Raw genomic sequence first — 24,855 nt, forward strand, 5'->3', positions numbered from 1 at the left:
CTTCCATTCTTAACAATTTCATTGTTAACTCTTCCATTCTTAACAATTTCATTGTTAACTCTTCCATTCTTAACACTTTCATTGTTAACATTTCCATTCTTAACACTTTCATTGTTAACACTTCCATTCTTAACACTTCCATTTTTAACAATTTCATTGTTAACTCTTCCATTATTGACATAATTCACATATGTAACAAACACTTCCATTTATATATATACCAAGGTCTATATAAGAAGGTCAGGACACGCGTGACCTACTCTTTGAGCCGCCATTTTGAGGTTTTTTGAGTCGCATGTTTTTAGCAAACTTGTACGAGCAGTCAGTTTTATACGACATTAATTAAACTAAAAGTGCGTAAATCCAGTGATTTCCAGTCAAAAATATAATAATAATTTCGGATGATTACGCAACCTCAATTTTATGTAACGTTTTCATCAAATAATTTAATAGAAACAATCATCCATATCATTCGCTGTCGTGATTGAAATTAATTAAATAGGTACTAAAACTGACGCAATTACGTATATAGGCACTTCGTAAAGTGATNACTCCATTTTTTTTAACGGTTCCACTTCGATCAGTAGACCATTGGCTAGACAGTTTACTTTATCTCTTACTTCTTGCCATCCGTCCCTCAAAGTATATTTGGAAACATTCCTTTCCAATTTTCCTTTAACTAAATATGGATATTTTTTCAACTCAATTATCAAAGAGACGAGAGATACGTTTATCAAACGCAAACCCACGACCAACAGTAATTACCAGTGTTGAAACTTTACGCATTGGTGAGTGCAACCAAAAAAACAACAAAGTCAGCTAGTTACATAATAGTAAAAGAAATTTATTATGAAATAAAATAAAATGTTTACATGAATAGGATGAAAATGATATTTAGTACTTAATGTACTAAATATACTTCAACTGAATAAATAAAATAAAGAAATAAACGATGAAAATTATTGCGGATAATCCCAAGCTTTTTCTGTTATTCTGATATTTAGTAGTTAATATATTCTGATCATATAAATTAACTTATAATTAGATTCTACTGAATGATCCAAAAATAACAAGCCGTTATTGTAAGATTTGCAAAAAACTATTCTCATCTCCAATTGTTTTAAAAATCCACATGAGAATTCACAGCGAAGAGCTGCCATTCTCATGTAACATATGCAATGAGAAATTCAGATATAAATATCAATTAAACAGACACAATCAACAGTTTCATCCGGGAGAAGAACCTTCAACTTGTTCCCTGGTAAGTGTACAAGTATTTTGAATGATTGAGAATTTAACAAATAATCAGATAGAAAAATGAAAAAATTACATTTGTTTTATATCTGGATTGCCAATATCATTTATAAATTTTCATGTATAGTTCGTTCTAGAACACGAAGAGTAGCCACTCGTTTAAACCATTTGTTACAAACTTTACATATATAAACTCTTTGAACTGCATCGTGAACCATCCATTGATGTCTACACTACATTTTGCATTCATCAGCTTATTTGCGGGAAATCTAAACAATCGAACGGCTGTAGATTTACTTGAACAATTTGGTGACACACAATAACCCATTGTTTAAAGGTTTGAGTACTTATATACTTAATAATAGTCGACTCACGTGGAAACTACGTGTGAAGTGTAGTCTATCGATGAGTCCCAAAATGGCCGCTGCAGCATAAAATCACGGGAGCGTGTCTTGACCTTCTTACATAGATCTTGATATATACTACTAGCTCGGGACGCCCCCTAGTGGGCGTTCTTTACAAATTTCCATGAGGCACGGTTCCTTTGACTTTTTTGTTCCTATCAATATGCTCTACAGCTCTGTTAAAGTCCGAATGGTAAGATTTACCCTCCGAATGAAGAAATGGCCACCCCCCAAACTGNTATAATCTAATTTTGAGATAGTATTTATTCCAAGGTTTTTTAAGTGGATCTCTGCTGAGAGTTTCAATTGGTGTCACAAAAAGCTTTGTTCCAGGACATACTTTTATTCTCTCACTTAACAATAAATTTGTTAGAAGTTGGCACACAATAGTTACCAATTCTCTTTTATTCAAATATTTTGGACATTCTAGAGATATTTCACCCGAGCTAGAACTAGAATAATTCCCAGTCAACGAGAACCCACAATAAGATAATGCCATTCTAATGCCATTGATTGGAATAGATGTCGGTTTCTTGATAGGAAGAATTACGTGTGTCAAGAAACAATTCTCTAATGAGTAAAACGTGCAGTAAAAATTCGTTTCGGCATCGACGAAACGTTCGAGACGATCTCCGTGTTCGTGTCTATTGACGTAAACGATCAATGAGCTGTAACATTCTTCGGTTCTTTTCTTCGAAAGAGGGCATATTGTTCGAGCGCGTGGATGAAGGCAATTATTCATAGATGAGGTAATATACTTTATCTCTGAAGATGTCAGAACGTTTGTAGAAAATACTTTCCGTAATTCATCTGTATTCATTGATAGAAATCGTACGAGAGGTAAATATGATAGCATGTATTCACGAATTTTTTTAAATTTCACAGTTTCTTCTTGATCATCCCTGTTATTGAAGTATTTGCGGCACGCCCAATTATAAATGCTCTTGAAAAGTATAAACTCGTTGAATTCTTTGTACTTTGGTCGTGAAACAAATGTCATTATTGTTTCTGTTCCGGATCGGAGAAAACTGGAACTGTGGATAACAGTAAACCAGCAATCATCAAATATTTTCCAACAGTTGAACTTCAGTAAGTCATCCTCTTTCTCTCGTGCAAACTCGTAGACTTCGCACACGTTAGACAAGTGTAAATTATGAAGTAAATTATGAAGTATTTCCTGCAGATACTCCGAAGTTCTTCTATTTCGTAATACTCTGCCATTCTGAATACGTTTATAACTCCTCTGAACGATTCAGTATCGGATCACCANGGCCTCCGCCTCAAAGCCAATCAATGTATCGAAATATGGTACACCAAACTGCCGAACCACCATCGCCATATCGTAAATACGTCCAAATCTGTGCAGCATTAGAGGAAAGACAGCACCAAAAATATTCAATTCACGCAAATGGAATCCGAAGCAAAGAGACAAGAACGAACTTAACACCCTCCTCACTCCTATTGACCTATTTCAACAGAATATAAAGTTACGCCAACGCTCATCAATATGGATATTAAGGAAAATACGACACATGATGGAAAAACGTATTTTATTCCAACTGACATACAGTATTTTACAAATTACAAACTATTTCATTTAAATAGTTTTATTAATTTTTTTAAAAATATAATCTAATTTTGAGATAGTATTTATTCCAAGGTTTTTCAAGTGGATCTCTGCTGAGAGTTTCAATTGGTGTCACGAAAAGCTTTGCTCCAAGACATACTTTTATTCTCTCACTTAACAATAAATTTGTTGGAAGTTGGCACACAATAGTTACCAATTCTCTTTTATTCAAATATTTTGGACATTCCAGAGAGATTTCACCCGAGCTAGAACAAGAATAATTCCCAGTCAACGAGAACCCAGAATAAGTTAATGCCATTCTAACGCCATCGATTGGGGTAGATGTCGGTTTCTTGATAGGTAGAATGACATGTGTCAAGAAACAATTCTCTAATGAGTAAAACGTGCAGTAAAAATTCGTTTCGGCATCGACGAAACGTTCCAGACGATCTCCGTGTTCGTGTCTATTGACGTAAACGATTAATGAGCTGTAACATTCTTCTGTTCTTTTCTTTGAAAGAGAACAAATTGTTCGAGCGCGTGGATGAAGGCAATTATTCATGGATGAGGTAATATACTTTATCTCTGAAGATGTCAGAACGTTTGTAGAAAATACATTCCGTAATTCATCTGTATTCATTGATAGAAATCGTACGAGAGGTAAATATGGTAGCATGTATTCACGAATTTTTTCAAATTTCACAGTTTCTTCTTGATCATCCCTGTTATTGAAATATTTGCGGCACGCCCAATTATAAATGCTCTTGAAAAGTATAAACTCGTTGAATTTTTTGTACTTTGGTCGTGAAACAAATGTCATTATTGTTTCTGTTCCGGATTGGAGAAAACTGGAACTGTGGATAACAGTAAACCAGCAATCATCAAATATTTTCCAACAGTTGAACTTCAGTAAGTCATCTTCTTTCTCGCATGCAAACTCGTAGACTTCGCACACGTTAGACAAGTGTAAATTATGAAGTAAGTATTTCCTGCAGATACTCCGAAGTTCTTCTATTTCGTAATACTCTGCCATTCTGAATACGTTTATAGCGCCTCTGAACGATTTCAGTTTCGGATCACCAGTTACAAAGAAGCTGCAAAACACGTGTCAAATATTTAAAAGTTAATTCATATGTAATAAATATAATAAATTTGAAAGTAATTACATATATCTTATGATATAGAATTTAATGAGTACTTTGAGAAGTGATGCTATAAAATTCTTTGATCTTATATAATGATGTCGTTACAGTCGACCCCCCCCTATAACACTGTTGATTATTCCGTTTTATATGAATTTCATGTTGTACGAGTCACTTAGATTTTACACATACGTGTGCCGGGCTGTGAACGGCTCACGTATGTGTAAAATCTAAGTGATTCGTACAACACAGAATTCATATAAAACGGAATTATCAACAGTGTTATAGGGGGATCGACTGGTATATAAGAAACGTTTTAATTGGAAAAAACGATCAAAAAATATTAAACGGGTTCAGTAAGATTAATTTTAAGTAAGAAAAATCAATAAAATTACTATTTTAATAATTTTTCTTCGTTAAAATTAGTGATTTTAATGATGAAATAAAGAAAATTTGATGAGTTTTAAATTAATCTAAAAGAATAGAACTTAATTAAATTGTTTTATATTGGGGGTGGCTAATGCAAATTTTCTGATTAAACGAAAAGTTAAATTTAATACCAATAATACATTGATTTCTACACCCAATTTCTGACTTTGTAATTAATGAAATGGAAGCACAATCGTCAAAGAACCACGTTTATTTTAAAGTATTCTATGCTTGAAATTGTAAAATATGCATTTCGACCAAATACAAGATCCAAGCCAACTTCAGTTCTAAAATATAACAAATAAATACTTTTTAAAATACCATAAATGTGCCAAAATACTCAAATTACATATTTATATACACTATTTAATAAACGATGAAGGATTGACACATTAAAACTCTTCAGTATTACAATTAATATTTTTTACATCACGTCAGTTTACACACGATAGAGATTATTGATTCTATTATATTGGTGACGTTTACATTGTTAATGAAATTTACATCGTGCAAGTTAAATTAAGTAAATTTTTATGTTTTAATACCATACAATGCTCATTTTCCTTTTAATAATAATCTTTTCTTTACACAATATTTCATTGCTTTTCTTATGCGGAGGCGTTACACGTGTATATAACGTCGCTATTACGTGTATCGTTTTTTTTTCTATTCTTTATAAAATTAAGTTTCTTTTCAAAAATTTCTCACTGACCATTTCGTATAAGTCCTGTACTTTTAAGATTTGTTAACTCCTACTACATTTCACTCCTGCGAGTGGTTAGTAAACTTATCTAATGTCAAAATGGAATTGCATTCATAGGTTCGTTTGAATATACACGTAACTATCAAGAATATACATTATTAGCGTCGTCACAGATGAAACTGCTGAAATAAACTGATATGTTAATTTGATATAAAAATTGTGGGTATTTGGAAATTTCTATATAAAATACAATGGAGTAGACTTAATGGAAAGTATACAAGTGAAAATATAGATAAATTTCTCGAAAAAAGAAGACAAAATTAAACGAAATCCCCACGTGATAGAACAATTCCACGAGGAAATGAAACTTCCTTTATTATTCTTCTTTATTTATTGATATGCACAAATTTCGCTGAAAAAACTAATTATACGAAACACACCAATCAATGCAAACGTCACTATACCAGGAAATGCATTTCGAATGTTCTGCCCTACTCAGACTATATATCTTTATCCTATTACAAGTAAATGTAAAATAAATTATAACGTTGGTTGGAAAAGAAATTATTTTATAATAAATGTAAAAAGGCCTTATTATCCAGTAATCTAGTGAATAAAACTACTGAGCCTTTATAGTTTGACGTGGGCTCACACTTTGCCAACGAAATTTCCCGTATTTTTTTGTTTTTTTTTTTACGTTTGTAACACCTAAATAGGAACCAGTTTCTTATAAAAGTCCTATCACTCGCTTGGCAGATTGCACATGCACATCTTAGTAACTACTATAAAAATTTGAAACATCTCTATATATACAGGATACAGTCAATCATAAAGGATACAGTCATTAAACATAGAGAGTTGTAAGTCATCCGCGATGGGCATACATTTTACTGTATTTAAAGTTTCAGACAGTGTATTATGCTTTCAGTATCAGAAGTACCGTATGTGGAATTTATGGTTTGCTTAAGAAAGGATGGCTCGAAATGTATTTCCTGTTGTACTGGTGTGTTTCCAGCATAGTTTCCTTCNAATTACACGAAACACACTAGTAAATGCAAACGTCACTATACCAGGAAATGCATTTCGAATGTTCTGCCCTACTCAGACTATATATCTTTATACTATATCCCCACGTGATAGAACAATTCCACGAGGAAATGAAACTTCCTTTATTATTCTTCTTTATTTATTGATAAGCACAAATTTCGCTGAAAAAAACTAATTACACGAAACACACCGGTCAATGCAAACGTCACTATACCAGGAAATGCATTTCGAATGTTCTGCCCTACTCAGACTATATATCTTTATACTATTATAAGTAAATGTAAAATAATTTATAACGTTGGTTGGAAAAGAAATTATTTTATAATAAATCTAAAAAGGATCTTATTATCCAGTGATCGAGTGGATAAAACTACTGAGCACTTATAGTTTGACGTGAATTCACACTTTGCCAACGAAATTTCCCGTGTTTTTTGTTTTTTTTTACGTTTGTAACACCTAAATAGGGACCAGTTTCTTATAGGAACCATTTTTTATATCACTCGCTTGGCAGATTGCACATGCACATCTTAGTAACCATTATAAAAATTTAAAACATCTCTATATATACAGGATACAGTCAATCATAAAGGATACAGTCATTAAACATAGAGAGTTGTAAGTCATCCGCGATGGGCATACATTTTACTGTATTTAAAGTTTCAGACAGTGTATTATGCTTTCAATACAATGTATCAGAAGTACCGTATGNATCCAAGCTAACTTCAGTTCTAAAATATAACAAATAAATACTTTTTAAAATAACATAAATGTACCAAAATACTCAAATTACATATTTATATATACTATTTAATAAACAATGAAGGATTGACACCTTAAAACTCTTCAGTATAACAATTAATATTTTTTACATCACGTCAGTTTACACACGATAGAGATTATTGATTCTATTATATTGATGACGTTTACATTGTTAACGAAATTTACATCGAGCAATTTAAATTAAGTAAATTTTTATGTTTTAATACCATACAATGCTCATTTTCCTTTTAATAATAATCTTTTCTTTACACAATATTTCAATGTTTTTCTTATGCGGAGGCGTTACACGTGTATATAACGTCGCTATTACGTGTATCGTTTTTTTTTCTATTCTTTATAAAATTAAGTTTCTTTTCAAGAATTTCCCACTGACCATTTCGTATAAGTCCTGTACTTTTAAGGTTAGTTAACTCCTACTACATTTCACTCCTGCGAGTGGTTAGTAAACTTATCTAATGTCAAAATGGAATTGCATTTATAGGTTCGTTTGAATATACACGTAACTATCAAGAATATACATTATTAGCGTCGTCACAGATGAAACTGCTGAAATAAACTGATATGTTAATTTGATATAAAAATTGTGGGTATTTGGAAATTTCTATATAAAATACAATGGAGTAGACTTACAGGAAAGTATACAAGTGAAAATATAGATAAATTTCTCGAAAAAAGAAGACAAAATTAAACGAAATCCCCACGTGATAGAACAATTCCACGAGGAAATGAAACTTCCTTTTTTATTCTTCTTTATTTATTGATATGCACAAATTTCGCTGAAAAAACTAATTATACGAAACACACCAATCAATGCAAACGTCACTATACCAGGAAATGCATTTCGAATGTTCTGCCCTACTCAGACTATATATCTTTATCCTATTACAAGTAAATGTAAAATAAATTATAACGTTGGTTGGAAAAGAAATTATTTTATAATAAATGTAAAAAGGCCTTATTATCCAGTAATCTAGTGAATAAAACTACTGAGCCCTTATAGTTTGACGTGGGCACACACTTTGCCAACGAAATTTCCCGTATTTTTTTGTTTTTTTTTTTACGTTTGTAACACCTAAATAGGAACCACTTTCTTATAAAAGTCCTATCACTCGCTTGGCAGATTGCACTTGCACATCTTAGTAACTACTATAAAAATTTGAAACATCTCTATATATACAGGATACAGTCAATCATAAAGGATACAGTCATTAAACATAGAGAGTTGTAAGTCATCCGCGATGGGCATACATTTTACTGTATTTAAAGTTTCAGACAGTGTATTATGCTTTCAGTATCAGAAGTACCGTATGTGGAATTTATGGTTTGCTTAAGAAAGGATGGCTCGAAATGTATTTCCTGTTGTACTGGTGTGTTTCCAGCATAGTTTCCTTCAGCAAAATTAATGCTTATTACTAAAGAAGTCATTAGCAGAACGATTAACATTTTTATTGTTAGATTGTTAAACAATGAAAGGTTACGTGGACTGATTAATTCATTTAGAAATTTCATGAGAATGTTATTAACGTCACTAAAACCCATATTAATCATTAGTCGTTCATTTTATTTTCGTCAATTTCCGGTTAGGAAATATGAATTTTTTGTAGATTTATAAATTAAATATATGAATTTAATATAATTATTAAGTCTGTTTCGGTTAATATAAAAAATAAATTACTCACTTTGCTAAATGTAAGACGTTATCGGGTCCATCTAAAAGAACCAATTCTTTCGATTTCTTCACTACCTCGTATTGCAAGAAGCTTCTGAAAACGGAACTTTTCATTTCTATCGAACATTTGGGAATCGAGACTGAATTCCCAATTACACTGCTTAATTTTATCATACCTAGTCTATTTACTATCCTTTCATTAACGAAAACTTTACTTAAAGCAATTTCGATTAATTTTAATGGTTATGTTTTCCGGAGTTTCACAAGTTATATCTTACAAAGTTCAAATACTACGTTCTGTAATGTTTCAAAGATTATGGTTGAAAGTTGCAACACTGTGGCAATACGTCAACACGCATTTGCTACTGGTTTGTCTTTTTTCCTTTGTCTGGGATCGGTCCGAATGAATTAGTTGATCTTTATCCGTGAATGTCCGCTTGAATACAATTTCACAAAGAATGTATGTAAAGTACTTCGTTTTAGTGGCGTAGCTACCGTCAAGCAGTTGGATCAAACTGCTCCAGGCACACGAATCATGAGGGCACCAAATGAGAAAAACGAAATAAAAACTTCTCTTAACTTTGTAGATTTATTAGTCACACATATCTGGCTTTTAGGCAAAACGAACCTCTTATCTCTATACATAAGTATTTTATTGCCTTATATACTCCTTTCCTGACTAATTGCATGGAGTAATTTCCTGACTAATTGCATGGAGTAATTTGCTGACTAATTGTATGGAGTAAATTTCTGACTAATTGCATGAGTTGCCTCGGGTAAGGTAGATCAAAGTTCGTGAACGTATTTTAGAGTTTGCGCTTACCCAGCAGATGTGTACTTTGGTACCGTTTTGCTCATCTTTCTTCATTTAACAATGTTGAAAAACACGAAGAATCGAGCGGTTATGGAATTTCTTGCAAAGTTTACTATCGATGGAAAAGTGATACTTCACCATACTTCACCGATTATCAAAATCGCGTGTTTAAGGTTACGACAGGGGCTACGAATATGAGTGATGACTACTCGGGGTTACGATCAAAAATTAAACAACGAAACCCCGCTGCCAGATTTGTACATTGCTGTTTTCATAATTTGAATTTAATGATCAACGATATACTTATCATTAAATGGAAAAAGTTATGATGAACAACGTAAAGCTAAAAATTTGATTAATTATTTTAAATAATTTTCAACCATTATTTTGATAATAGTACAAAGTAAAACACTCGAACGCTAAAACGTTCGAGTGTTTTACTCGAACGTTTTAGCGTTCAATCGGCCAATCACTTTCTCTAAATCAAGTTGACAAGCTATGTCAACTTGATTTAGAGAAAGTGATTTTCCGATTTGCAAATGAAAAAGCAAGAAAACAACAGTTTTGAAGCTTTTTTATGTATTACTAGCTGCAAGTACCCCCTTCGCTGGATTTTATTTGTAGTTTTTTATTTATATAAAAAACTGTTTCTCTTCCTCTACATAGTCTTTCTCTGATTCGATGTGGTTTCCTATATTTTTCAAGTTGCTCTTTTTTCTGATTATTTCTGTTTTGTTGATAATTTTCTCGTAGCAATGTTAGACGTACTTCTCTTTCTTCCGTGGTTTCATTTCTCCGCGCCATCTTTTGCCTTTGAGATATAATTAGAGACCGTAAAAATTCTTTCTTACGCTTTGGCATTGTTTTTTATATTTTTACTTTTCACACTTTACTATTCACTTTTCACTTTCTACTTTTTTCTGTTATTCGTACACTTTTACTAATGAAAAATCAACTGAAGCATGTGTGTCACACGTCTTCAAAGGCCATCCCCACTACTCACACATAACGATCTTCAACTATTCCAAAACATTTAAGATTAAGATTACATTATAGCCAATCTTACCCACTTTCACAGAATGCAAGAATTAGGACCCCCGTTTCCAGACTAATTAGAGAATTTTTACATGGGTCTAAAAATATGTTCGATTTCTTGCAAAAACCCAAAAAAAAACCGCATATGCGCCTGTAAATCTTGCACGCTGCTTTCTCTTAACACTTTCATTGTTAACACTTCCATTATTGACACAATTCACACATGCGACAAACACTTCCATTTATATATATATGTTGCAGTCAAAATCGATTTTTAGTTAGAACGCGTTTTAACTAGTTGAAACTAGTTTACAGTATACTGGATGTCTTTGATAAAACCCGTTTTGTCTAGTTAACACTAGTTTTAACTCAAATTCATTTTTGACTAGCAGTAAATTCTAGCAGTAAAACATTCAACACCTTATAACGCTGAGAAATATTTATTAACCCACAAACGTTTTCAACCCAATGAAATAGGCCATCATCATTGTTCGTTAATAATATAATACATAGGGCTGGATGGTCGAGACGTTCAAATAATCACTGTACTGCTGTGCAAGACCCGAAATCTAATTCGGGCAGTCGAAAACTTCGCAAAACTTTCGACCGAAGTATGATGAAAAAATTTAAAGAATTTTTCATCATTTTATTATACAATAACGACTGAACAAAGTTCTTAAATTAAAAAAAAAGAGAGAAAAATTAATAATTAATAATTAAATTTTCTTTCATCTTAACTTAAAGCGTAACAAATGAACTGAACAATTGAACGATTGTTGGTTTGCTCTTTTTGTTGTGAAGTGTGCGATTTCGAAGCTTTGGAAAATGAATTTTGATTTTGCTGTGTATCGTCTCTTGTCTGATCCTTTCGGGTGAGAGATTTTTAACATTTTATTTTTATTTATTCAAATGACAATTTACAGAAGAAATTATAAGCTTTAAAATTATAATTAATTAATTCAAATCTAATTAAGAACAATTCTGTTCAATAAATTTAAAAGTTTTTGATTGGCGAAAAGTTATAGAGATTTGCTTTTGGATTTGATCATTAGCACTGAATATGTAGCTATGCCACTGTACGTTGGCATATTTATCAGCAATATTTTAGCTGTTATCTGCGTCAATAAAACTTAAATTGTATCATTATTTTTTCCTATTAAGTGTATTAACCTTTTTTGGTATTTCTGTTTGTATAAAAGTTGAAAAACCAAAAATAATGTTAGAAATCATACCGAAGTATAAATATCCATACTTTAAGAACTTCAGCCCTTCTCCGTACATGCCAATATACAAGCATATTGTTATTTTACAAAACACTGATAAGCCGTATACAAAATGTTAGCTTTTTCGTGATTAAAAGGCACATAAACTCCAAAAATCGAAAGAATATTTCTATTCCTTGTTACTCTACACAACAGGCAGACACAATCGGGAGGATGATTCACAGGATTACGAATCATATTTGAGACACTTGCTTTTAGTCTTCGACTTAACTGTTTAAACGAAACGGAAAACGAGAACTGCAATTATTATCTAGTTCAGTAGGCAAATTCAGTAGGCAAGTTCAGTTTCAGTATCCTCTCTGCATACAAGAGCACACTTTTTAGAGTCAAGTAAACACCGAAGTAGAAATCCATGCAACGATTACAGTAAAAAGGAAAGCGACGAAACATATTGTAATAAATAGTTCTTAATTTCTCAAATTCCTCATTTATTTTAAAGTTATGTATTGAAATAATCGAATCACAGTACTTGTTTGTTGAATTCGTAAAGGACTCATTAACATACGAACTGAAAGTGGAAAGGAGGTTGCTCAAAACCGCAATTTCTGGAATCGTTGAATATTTAAATTCCGGAAGTAATATTATACATAGATTTATTTACTATAGGCCTGTGAATTTAAACAAATAGAAAATTAATCAATGCCTTACATACATATATCAGAATAAGAGAATTTCTGCTATAACGTTATAGAATTTCTGTTATAATTCGAGAGAAGTATTTTCCTTGTATCTACAGAAATTATTGCATTCGACTGTATGCAAGTATTAAACATGATCATTCTATTCGAAGTATTTACAATATACTTTTAACTAAGATAATATCTAAAATATGTAGCCATTTTAATAGTAGACAATTTTCAAATAGGTAATATTAAAATAGAGATTCTATTTTCGTGACAAATTATTATTTGCATATTACTGATATGATTACGATTGCTGTCTTATGATTTGCAATTACCATTCCATACCATAATTATCTAACTAAAATCTTCCATCTACCGCTTCATTGTAGTAAGGAACAATAATCAACAACGGCTTTGACATTACATAATTTTATTCATTACATTTAAACCATATACAGAATACAACAATGGCATGAACAGCGTGGTTCGCTACACAACGCTTCAGATACAGATGCAGAGGGAGATTGCAAGAGATGGGTGAGAAGTGGTATGAGATACGAGTGAAAAGACAAAGAAGACGCTGGTAAGAACTACCAAAAACATGATACTTATTAGGAGATGGACGGTGGTAGAAACACAATACACTTAGGTGATGCAAAATAATCGATCATTTCTATTGTATTGGTTTTTTTCGGCGCCTAATATTAAATTTCCGAAGGGCAAAATAAAACTTAGTTACAACACTTCACCTGCTACGTAAATGAAAAAGCGTATGGCCGTAAACCAGTGCCCTAATGCCCGCTACAAACGAAGCAGTAGCATAACTACGGGGCAAAGAGGTCTACGTTTCCTAAACACTGGGAGTTCGGTCGTGGGTTCGCCCCTCGCTCGGACGGGTTGGCAACGTGGAGTTTTCCGGGTTTCCTCCATTTCTGTGACTACTAAATAGGGGTCAGTTTCTCTTAAAAAGACCTCCCGGAAGGCATCCTCCCTATGCAGATCACCCAAGTGTTGAGTTGCCATAATTAAAGAAACAAACAAGCATAACTAGGTATCCAGCGCCCTGGAGCAAGTAGAATCGGTGCGCTCTCTAGTTCCTCGGAGGAGGTGTCGCGAAATTTATTTTGAACATTTAATTTAAGAAAATATATCTAATTACTTCGATTTAAAACTTTACTCAATAATAATTTATTTGAGCCGTTCTTCGGCCGAGATTTCGAAGCCTTTTTATGTATTATTGGCGAGGTTACTTCGGTCGCAACCACGCTTCGCTAATCTATATATATATATATATATATGTTACAGTCAAAACCCGTTTTTAGTTAGAACGCGTTTTAACAAGTTGAAACTAGTTTATACTAGATGTCTTTGATAAAATTAGTTTTGTCTAGTTAAAACTAGAATTTACTAATAAATTAAATATCAAACTCAGCTTCTTTTAAAACAGTAAAACATTCAACACCTTATAACGCTGAGAAATATTTATTAACCCACAGACGTTTTCAGCCTAATGAAATAGGCCATCATCAGGTGATAACTTAATAACTCGAGATATATGAGAAATTTACTGCAATTATCTTCTCTACAATTTCAACAGTAGTATAATAACAGTATAATTAATTTTACTGTATATGCATCGATCAACAGTAAAAGTATTCTTAATTATTTATTTATTAATTTTCTACATTAAAAAAAAATAATTTTGTTAATGATTCAGAATTGTTAATGGAACAGAAATTGGAGTAATTATTAGAAAAAAGGGGTGTATATAAAATTATCATTCTCCACGATATGTGAATTCGGTCAGAATTCATAATTATTAGTAAAACGTATTAAGACAGTGGAGATAAACACAGCAATGTAGAAAAGAATAAATGAGAGCCATGCGTCGCCGAAATAGCTCAGTTGGGAGAGCGTTAGACTGAAGATTTAAAGGTCCCTGGTTCAATCCCGGGTTTCGGCAGACGTCCGTATTTTTTCCCCTCTTTTAAAAGTGGTTTTCATATCGAATCAAATGCTTATACACTCACAATAGGATGTCGAAATTAGATTATTGACACAATTTGGAAGTTAAAATTAGGAAATAGGCAGAGTCAAATAAGTCTTTTAAACTATAAATCATTGCCAAAGTTAGTTCTCTTTATTTTCGGTTTGTGTGTAATTCTACTGCCGGTAGAACAAACGAAAACACGACCCTGTGCAAGTCGATAGGGCCTGACTGATACGTTACCTATTTTAAAGCGTAGCGCTAGCTCGTAACTATTGTCTAAATTCAATGGTGTGATAACTCACGATACCCAAGCATGGAATTTTCATAGCGAAAGTTATATAAAGAGGAGTTATCAAAAATTATGAAGATTGCTTATGTGAGACTATTTAAATCCTGTGTTTAAAAAGGTTTATGTTAAGTTTCTACTGTAACATGTTGTGGTTCGTGGAGTGGGTATGAAGATGTGTTATTGTTTAACACAACAAAAGTTATGTGAGAAAAGACTTGAACGTATTGACTCTCAATTACAGGAGAGTAACACAAAATCCTTTAGAGCCAGTGCACGAGTATTAATCTCAAAATTTAATGTATAGAATTAACCCAGAGGCGTAGCTACTGTGGTGTAGTTGGAGCAAACTGCTCCAAGAGAACGAATCACGAGGGTGCCAAGTTAGAAAAGGCGACTTTGAAACATTGTTCATGTTTTCAATGCGCTCATCTATCTGTAATTCATCAAAAAAATTTTCATACGATGCAGTCTTTTTTGGAAAAAAGAATGTTCAATATTCCATATAGCTGATAACTCAAAGGCATCGTTTTTAACAAACTCCCAATTATTCCTTAAGTCCTGGAATTGGGTTAGGAACAATGAAAGCATCTCAACGAATTTCTCTATATCTTCATTTCATGTTTTTAATCCTTGTGATGTTTGATCAGTAACCTTTTTTAAATTTAATTAATATCCAAATCCAAAGCCCTCATGGCTTCCAGTATTGCTTGGAAATTTTTTAAGAAAGATAAAAACGAGAAGTTTCCCAAGTGCAATTTATGCCGGTCTTTTATTTCGAGAGATGGAAAATGCTAAAACTTTCGCCACCAAAAACATGATAAATCATGTGGAAAAATGTCATCATGAATATTTTTAAAATTAAACTTAAAAGATAAAAAGAGAAAGTTGAGAAATGAAAGAAGCTGGATGTTCATCAGTAACAAGGGAAACTGATATCCAAAGACAAGCTACTTTAACTCAATTAATAGAGAAGAAAAGATTGTGGAATATCAACGATCCAAAGAAGTTCATTATTTGATTGGATAAATGATAAGCATAGATATACAGCCATACTTTGTTGTATCAGATTTAGGATTTCAAAGATTACTAAAAAAACTCGTTCCTAATTACAATATTGCCAGCAGAAAATATATATCTGAAAAGAACATCCGTGATATATTTCAAAAAGTTTAGAAAGCTATTGATGATTCGAAATATACAGTATTTCTTTAACCGCTAATATTTGGACAGCAACTACAAATAATTTTCCTTTTTTAAATGTTGAAGGATGGTTTTCAGCAAGAGCTGTTTTGCGAATTGTTCCCTTTGAAGGTTCCTACACGAATCAGTAAACAGATAAACATAGTTCTTGAACGGTATAAGTTGACAAAAGTCATAAGATATTCTTAATACTGAGAGATTCCGCAGCAAATATGGTAGCTGGAATCAGGAATTGCAACTTAGAGGTATTATCATGCTTTACACGTACACTGCAGCTGACACTAGACTAATGCATATTTTCTCAACAAGATGTGAAAACTATAATTACAGTTAATAGAAATATTGTCACACATTTTAATCATTCTGCTGTAGCTGTAAGCAAATTGGAAGATTTGCCAGACAAGTTAGGTTTGAAGAAACACAAATTAATTCAAGATGTTCCTACTCGCTCGAATTCTACTTACTACATGTTGCAATGAAACTTGGAACAGCAAAAAGCCCTTGTGCATATATGCTATAGATAAAATTCCCATGTTGAGCACATATCAGTGGTCTGTCGTTGAAAAAATTGTTCTACTATTCGAAGAAATTACTGTGGAAACCAGCAACGGAGAAACCACCTCATCTTCAATAATTCACACAATAGAGACTCTGAAATTATCAATATTCTTATTGTGAAAAGTAAAGAGCAGTTCCTTTAGTGGCATTAATACCACAATAGAAGGACTAGAAAATTCAATATAAAAGGATTTTCAGCATATATAGAAAACAAGTCTTTATGATTTTCATCCTTATTAGATCAAAGATTTAAAATTAGATTTCAAAAAGAAAGAGGGTAGAGGAAATAAAAAATGGACAATCGATAGCTTACAAGTTAGATGATGTTGATAATTCAAAATCTCAAGAAAAATTAAATTCTGAAGCTTCTACTTCTGGAGACGATCAAGAGGGAGGGTAATCTCTGCGTTTTTCTAATTTATTTGATGTAGTAACAGAAAATGGCCGATATAACCTTATACGTGACATTCTAACAAAAATATTAAAATGCAAAATTGGCCGATTATTAAAACCGATTAATCGGGGAAATGGCCAATAACGATTAATCGGGAAAATGACAGATATGGCCGATTACCGATTACTTACCGATTAATAGGTGCATCCATACTTATTACGAAGCATAAAACAATACCCTAGAGAAACCTATGTTATACATTCCGAATTGCATCAGGTAAATTCAAACGTGAATGCTACGTGGTTAATGCCCAAATAACAAAACCTTATAAACGCATACTTGATCAAGCTGTATTGAAAAAATGAAAATAACCCTTTTTTATGTAATAATCGCTTAACAGCAAAATTTCATTGTCAAATACACTAGATATACAGTAAAGCATCGATTATCCGACAACCGATCAACCTTCACATCGGTTAACCGACTGCGTTCTAGTCGGCAAATTCAAATATCCGTTAGTGATGTGGCGCTACAATATTTGGCTATGTCTTGGCTACTTTAATATTATTTTTACGTGTTTTAGCTTTCAACACTGACTCGACCATGAAAGGGAGCCGGTATTTAAACGAGGCTTAATTTTCTAATTTTTAACGATACAATAGCGACGATGATTATTTTTAAAAAATCTTGTTAGGCTTAACATCGATGAAAATTCAACTTGAAGTAGGTTAATAGCGATATACTAATATACTAATTATATGGTATATACTAGTATACTATAGTAATAATGTATTTTTCATATTTTTCGGTTATCCGTTTTTTTCAGTTATCCGACCAACCCCAGTCCCCAATTGAGTCGGATAATCGATGCTCTACTGTACTCCTATAATTGAATGTATATCACACTCAAGTTACAAATAACGTCTATTGTCTATATTCCAATAGTAATATGTGCAAATAAGGTTTGAAAGTCGTTATGAATATGAAGAATTTTAATTATTTTAACACTAAACAAACAGATGAAAAAAATATACAGTAGAGCGTCGATTTTCCGAATCAATTGGGGACTGGGCTTGTTCGTATAACTGATATTTCGGATAACCGATTATGTGCGAAAAAATATATTAACGTATCCGATGTTGAAATTTTTCTCCGTTGCGTGTCGCTTCGCGTTGAATTTTCGTCGATGTTAAGCCTAACGAAGACTATTGTATTGTTAAAAATTATTTTTTTATTTTGTACAAATAAAATAAATATATTGGAAAATATAAAAACAATAAAAAATTATACTTCAGAAGTTAATTTAGTATCAAAAACGTAAAATATTTGAGTAGCCCAAGACATGGCCAAAGATTGCAGCGCCACAGCACTGGCAAAAACTTAAATTTGCCAACTGGAATTCTTTCGGATAATTGACTTTCGGATAATCGACGCTCTAGTGTATATAAATTGGAAAGAACAAACAAACACTTTGTTATTAAAGAGATTTGCCATAAAAACTTTAAAATCGCCTGTACTCGAAGCATAAGAAGTACACTACTAACCATTTGTGTACATCTAATTCATCGTAACGACAATAATAACAATTGAAGCAATGTCTTTGTGTGTTATTTCTCTTTAATTAACAAGGTGAATATTAAACATTCACCATATTTGAAAAACTTTTCTTATGATTTCATCTTGCAGTTTTAATTACATTTAATTAATTAATAGTTCTTAAATTAATTTAAGAAGTAATAATAATTCTGAAGTTTATTTCTAATGATAAGAGCTTTTGTTATGCAAAAAAACAGACTGGAAAAAAGGTTTCCAACATAGAAAAAATCTGTTAAAGAAGTTTCTGTAACAATAATCTTATTAGTTTATCCAAATTCGTTACTTGAAAATATTACCTACATCTACATTCATTACTTTTTTTTCTTTTACATTGCTATGAAAGGGGTCCCGTTAAAAAATACAGTGAGGATTTTTCGAATGACTTTAATTCTGGCAAGAAAATCTAACAGAGAAATTACCCAACCCAATGATTTGCGCTGTTTCAGCAATAATCAACACATAGAAGAAATATGAAAAATAAAGTGCGAAAACATTAATTAAGAAACTTCAACAAAGAAACGTGACACTGTTTCAATACTTGCTACGTCACGCTTCCTTCCATTTCTTCCTAAAAGACTCGGCTTATTAAGAAACAACTTTCATTCTGTTTAATAATTATAATAAAGACACGGTTTGCATTTCTATACTCGAATGTCGCGCTTGTATCGTTTGGACGCAACCAACGGCCGTTTTAAAAGAAAAAAAATAAGTAGTGTATTTTTATAATGAATTTTAATTAATTGTAAATTATTTTATTCATTCTTTAATCAGGCGGACGAATCTCATTGAAAATTAGCGATCAACTTAACTATTAAGAACTGACGCATTAAGCTGATCATTGGGACCGTATCGATTTTTCAAATTGTGTGTGCTGATAAGGACTAGCAACTCGGTAGCTTCGAATCATATCCGTTCCTCGCAGTTACTGTTTGAGGAGGTCAGATTTTTCCCCGAGTGGCAGAGACCGCTCGAAAGTTGTTACGTAATTTTTCCGGGACGGGTCTGTGCACGCGTGTTACGCGATGAGTCAGCTTTTCTAATGATATTTTGCTTCCTGGAATGTCCGTAAGCATTCGTCTAACATGTCCTCTTCTTATAAAGACGAACTCTCGTATTATGATGGCATTGTTGTAAAGAATGACCGACCGGGTATACCTGTCTGGTTACCTAAGAAATATTTGCAAAGAATGCACAAAAGTCGTGCGCTAGAAAAGCAGTTTTCTGTCCAAATACGACAGCCGACGACATCGACTACGTTAACAATGTACTACGTGTGATATTCAAACGCGTGGAAAGGGTAACTCGTAATGGACCAGAGTACTGCTAGTCGCGGTTTCGTTCGTTTTCTAAAGCGTGGGAATTCACTCATCAAACTTTGAATCAGCTAATTATATTAGTCCATCGGATTAGCGGAGAGAGGGGTGCAGAATGCCGAACTACTGTTAAACTGATGTAAAGCGGGCGATTCGGATATCTACCACAATTGCATATAGCGTTACTTCACATTCGAATCTATCTTCACTCGCTACGCATTTATTTGGAAGACCTACGAAGAATGCTTTAGACCAATCGCTAATTCGGATTTACCAAGCCGGGTACACGGTAAACTTCAACAGATTTAAACAGTAATATTATGCCGATCGTTTCGTGCCGATTTAAAAGTTGCAGCTTCTAATTCTTCCTCCAATCCAGCAGATTGGAGGAAGAATGGCTGCAAATCACACTTTTTACGTTTACAATGAAATGCACTTATTGTAATCGCTTTCGGATCAGTTGCTAAAGCGAGTAATGATAACTGATCACCGAGTAAACACGATTAAAACTTCTCATGTTTCTGAATACACCTATTCTAACAACAATAAACGAATTATTCGTGATTAATAGAGATGTTATAGAACCTAAATAAATGACACTCGCACTTAAACTAATAAAAATACACTGTGTTAATTCAACTTTGTAGAATTATTTTTTAATTAATGAAACCGTTCTGTTTCGTATGAAAACTCAATTGCTTTATATACAATATGAAAATTACAAAATGAAAAAAATAAAACTTCAAACATTTCTTGTTTTAATGTTAAATAAAATCTAAATACGAATATAAATAAGAAAAAATACTTTTGTTAACATTTTCTTCGTAACAAATACTGTTATTCATTATCATTACGATATTTAATAATATGATAATTTAAATTACGTTTAAAACGGAACTTTTGTAAGCAATAAGTACACGATAACGGCTTTTACTCCGAATGAGTTCGCAGATGTCGAATCAGATTACTTTTCTGTGAAAAACTTCGTTTGCAATGGTCACAGGTAAAGGGTTTCTCCCCTGTGTGAGTACGCAGATGATCAATCAAAACATGTTTGTATGTGAAACTTCGTTTGCAGTGGTCACAAGTGAAAGGTTTCTCCCCTGTGTGAGTTCGCAGATGTCGAATCAGACTTTTTTTCAGTGTAAAACTTCGTTTGCATTGATCACACGTAAAGGGTTTCTCCCCTGTATGAGTACGCAGATGTCCAACTAAGACATTTTTGCTTGTGAAACTTCGTTTGCAATAGTCACAAGCGAAAGGTTTCTCCCCCGTGTGAGTCTTGACGTGGTATTGTAGACTGCCGGCATACTTGAACTGACAAGTACAAAATTTGCAAGACAATAGCCCTTCTCCAGTGTGAATCGTTTGATGATATTTTAAATTATACTTCGAAGCGAACTCTTTCTCGCAACTGTCACATCGATACTTCCCATTCTTTCTCTTCTGGAGGTTTAAACCTGTAAAATATCAGAAATTTTAAAACTTAATGATCAAAACTCCCTTCAATTTATTGTCAATCAAATGTTTAAATTTAAGCGTACTAATTCTAAAGAACTGTTAAAGTTTTGAGTGCAGATACAAAAAGACTTTTCCTTCTATCAAATTTCTTTAAACTAAAATTTAAACCTTACAATTAACTGGATCACATCACATCACACCTTAGATCACACACAAACTGCTTACGCCGGTATTCACAAATATTGCCAAACGCGTACAAATACAATACAGTCACAAATTAATGTCATTTATACATTTTTTTCTAAACAATTTATGTGAAGTGTATGTCGCAAAATAACATATTCGAAAATAATTTAAAATATCTTCTTAATTTTTCTCTTTTTCTTCATTTGCTGGAAAGATGGTTTCTTTGTTGTTATATTCTTGTGTATTTTCTTAACACTGGCTTCAATTTTAGTGTTTCTTTAACGACAGAAGTCGAACACATCCTTCAGTAGTTTTCGTGTGTCCCCGGAAACAATTCTCTATTACAAAGACGTTCTTTATTGGTTGAAAGTGAATCTGAAAATAACAAAGTTCGGAATAAAATCAGATACGAGAATTACGTCATACATTATTTTATATAACAATTGAAATAATTTTAGAAATTCTTTCTTGGACACGTCACGCCATAAAATTAAAGCCGGGTTCGAAATCTAAAAAATAAACGAATTGGAATTAATTTTCTTCTGTAGGAATACGTATGAAAGACATTGATAAAATAATATTAATTATTAATACGACCTTTAAATAGTTTTATGTAAATGTTTAGAAATAAGTAGATCAGATAATACCGTATTTTACGGAGATCCTTTCCTTTCATTTTCGTATTTACATCTTCGATTGTTTTTATAATTTCAAATTCTTCAATAATTTCTAACCTTTTCTCGAAAATTGTGATTTGAAAAATGCTGGAGAAAAAATGACAGAATTATCTACGTTCGTCAACATTAACTCAAGAAACTTCAGTCGACGAAGAGACTTAGAGCACTTTCAATAATCTTTACCACTCCACAAGCCAAAATCTAGGGCCATTCGATATTTCGCGAAATGTTACCCGAGAAATCGTCTTCGGCTTCCGAGGAAATCTTCCTTCTTTTTTCCTTTCTAATATAATCGTCAAAGAGATTTTCTTCTTCGAATCGACACTACAAATAATCATTTTAAATATAAATAACTGTACAATAAAATAGCTAGAAAATATTATCGGAATCGAGCTCATTTGCTGTCCCTTTATTGGAGGTTACGGCAAGAGGCGCTGCTGAAAATCGTTGCGCTACACTGGCTGTATCATCCTACGTTTATATTGGTTTTATGTGGGATTTTTAAACAGAGTAATGCTGTAGTTAAGTAAAAGAATTTAGATCGATAATAAATCATATCTCGAGCAATCAATTTATATCATTACTTTATTATTTGATATAATCTATTATTTACAATAGTACTATTTTATTAACATTTATACGTGAAGGAACTCGATTAATGCTAATTAAGATTCTTTTTAAATCAAATAGCCTACACTTTATTGTGTTTTTTACATCACAACTGTCGAGTACTGTACGAACAAGTATTATTTAGAGTACAAGAGTAATCTACTTAATAACGTTTATTCATATTTACTAAAAAAGCTACAAAATTTTTCATATTTTTAAAACCAAACAAAATGTTTGATTCTAGTTCTGTCTGTATTGTAGCACCATTGCATATTTTCAACTTATATGCATTTTCAATAATATCCTCAGCTCGCTGCAAAGAAATTGTTGAAATATTTTCAAATTGAACACCCTCGATATATATTTTGCACGAAAATACATCTTCGTACTGGGCAAAAGTCACTAACTTAGGTGCGTTTAGAGTAGCACTATTGTTTTTTTTAACACTAGCTCATTTTTTGCGTACACAATTAAATTAGATTCATTGAAGAGGTGGCGAACCCCCGCAAACCGTAGACCCCTGAACTAACAATAAAGTCAAAGGAACCATACCCCTACTCGCGACCCTTCGAGAAATATAAGCCCCTGAAATAATAAATTCCTATTACAAATATACTGAATTATTTATATTGACCAAATAATAATTTATTGGCCAAACGAATAATAAAAATTTATATGGTTAATTTAAATAAGAATTAAAACTGTTAATTTGAATGTTTGAAATATCACACACGATAGGGGCGCCTCTAGTGTCCTTTATCAAACGGTTACGGGACGGACAGACGGATACCCGTTGAATGGGTTATATATATAGATGCAGACATTTTGCAAATTATCGAAGAAAACAATTATATTTCGAACGAGAATTTCGGAATTACTTCGAGTGTTTGGGGCAAAGAAATCGATCCCGGAACATCGGCAACCGATTCCTCTACATATTCGTATAATCATTCAGCGACTTTTTACTTGGAATTTACCAATCGAAATTCCAAAATATTTTATAAATTTTTCTATATATTTCTATTTCAAATTTTTTTATTTCCGTAGGCGTATCGAAGAATTCAGCAACAACCGACATCCGTTGTCTTTCGGTAAATAATTAAAACCGCGTCCGACCAACCGAATATAAATTTTTACCTTTAAATGGCCGACAGCTTTTCTTCGATTTCTCCTCGGAACAATTGGCCTTTCACAAAATGAATTAATGACAGAAAATGTATTCCATTTTTCTTCTCGTCGTCGAGTCAAACGTCTTTCGGCCGTTCGATTTTAACGGAACATTTTTCAAATCGGAAGAAATCCAGTGGCGCCGTCTGTAATTTCCGTTGAAAGAAACGTCCATTTTTGTAAATATTTTAAATTTTCAACGATATTTTACTCGAATACAGTTTACCGGGAATAAAATCGCGTTCGAAATTTACTACAAATAAATATTTTGGTAATTTTTAAAGTAATAGCCTGGTCGTGTCGCTTCTACGATAGCCTTTGAAAAGGTCGCGTAGTGACCGCGTGACGTTCTATTACAGTCGACCCCCCTATAACGTACGTTCCTATAACGACAATTCCTATAACGTATCGAAAAATTTGTAGAAACTTTCGTATAACGTACCTCCTATAACGTCGTTTCGCGACAAGATTGATAGAGTCTGGACCAATAGTGGATGAGCAGCCGAACTACTTACCTCCGACCCTGCGCCACGCTACGGAGCGGCTAAATTGGGTTTGCTATCGTCTGTTTAGTATTATATATAAATTATATATAAATTAGGTACTGTACATATAATTATATATTAATTATATATAAATTAGGTACTGTATATATAATTATATAT

The 24,855-nt window shown here is 32.6% G+C and overlaps 1 protein-coding gene, 1 long non-coding RNA gene and 1 other non-coding gene across 6 annotated transcripts; 1 reads left to right on the top strand and 2 right to left on the bottom strand.

The window, feature by feature from the left end:
• Positions 1-3,065: 3,065 nt before the first annotated feature.
• Positions 3,066-9,193, bottom strand: LOC111618126. Its single transcript, XM_023359576.1, has 2 exons — positions 9,006-9,193; positions 3,066-4,319 (listed from the first exon to the last, which is right to left on the bottom strand). The coding sequence occupies exons 1-2, from the start codon at positions 9,167-9,169 to the stop codon at positions 3,278-3,280; spliced, it is 1,206 nt and encodes a 401-aa protein (XP_023215344.1). The 5' UTR covers positions 9,170-9,193; the 3' UTR covers positions 3,066-3,277.
• Positions 9,194-14,640: 5,447 nt separating this feature from the next.
• Trnaf-gaa lies at positions 14,641-14,713 on the top strand. The gene has a single exon. It is a non-coding gene; the product is annotated as a tRNA-Phe (tRNA).
• A 6,700-nt stretch (positions 14,714-21,413) lies between these two features.
• Positions 21,414-24,445, bottom strand: LOC111618144. 4 transcript variants are annotated; one of them, XR_002755529.1, is made up of 4 exons: positions 24,161-24,444; positions 22,582-22,738; positions 22,385-22,501; positions 21,414-22,246 (listed from the first exon to the last, which is right to left on the bottom strand). It is a non-coding gene; the product is annotated as an uncharacterized LOC111618144 (long non-coding RNA). The 4 variants fall into 4 exon arrangements; XR_002755527.1 differs by having other exon boundaries at positions 22,598-22,738; positions 24,161-24,438; XR_002755528.1 differs by having other exon boundaries at positions 21,533-21,550; positions 21,635-22,246; positions 22,385-22,738; positions 24,161-24,445.
• Between the last annotated feature and the right edge of the window lie 410 nt (positions 24,446-24,855).

The sequence above is a fragment of the Centruroides sculpturatus genome, unplaced genomic scaffold (genome assembly GCF_000671375.1).
Source record: "Centruroides sculpturatus isolate CEXI.00-Female unplaced genomic scaffold, Cexi_2.0 scaffold62, whole genome shotgun sequence".
NCBI classification, from domain to species: Eukaryota; Metazoa; Arthropoda; class Arachnida; order Scorpiones; family Buthidae; genus Centruroides; species Centruroides sculpturatus.

Coding starts and splice junctions, on each gene's coding strand:
- LOC111618126 (XM_023359576.1), bottom strand. CDS start 9,169: ATGATAAAATTAAGCAGTGTAATTGGGAATTCAGTCTCGATTCCCAAA. Junction 4,320..9,005: donor AACGTCTTACATTTAGCAAA/GTGAGTAATTTA, acceptor CGTGTTTTGCAG/CTTCTTTGTAACTGGTGATC.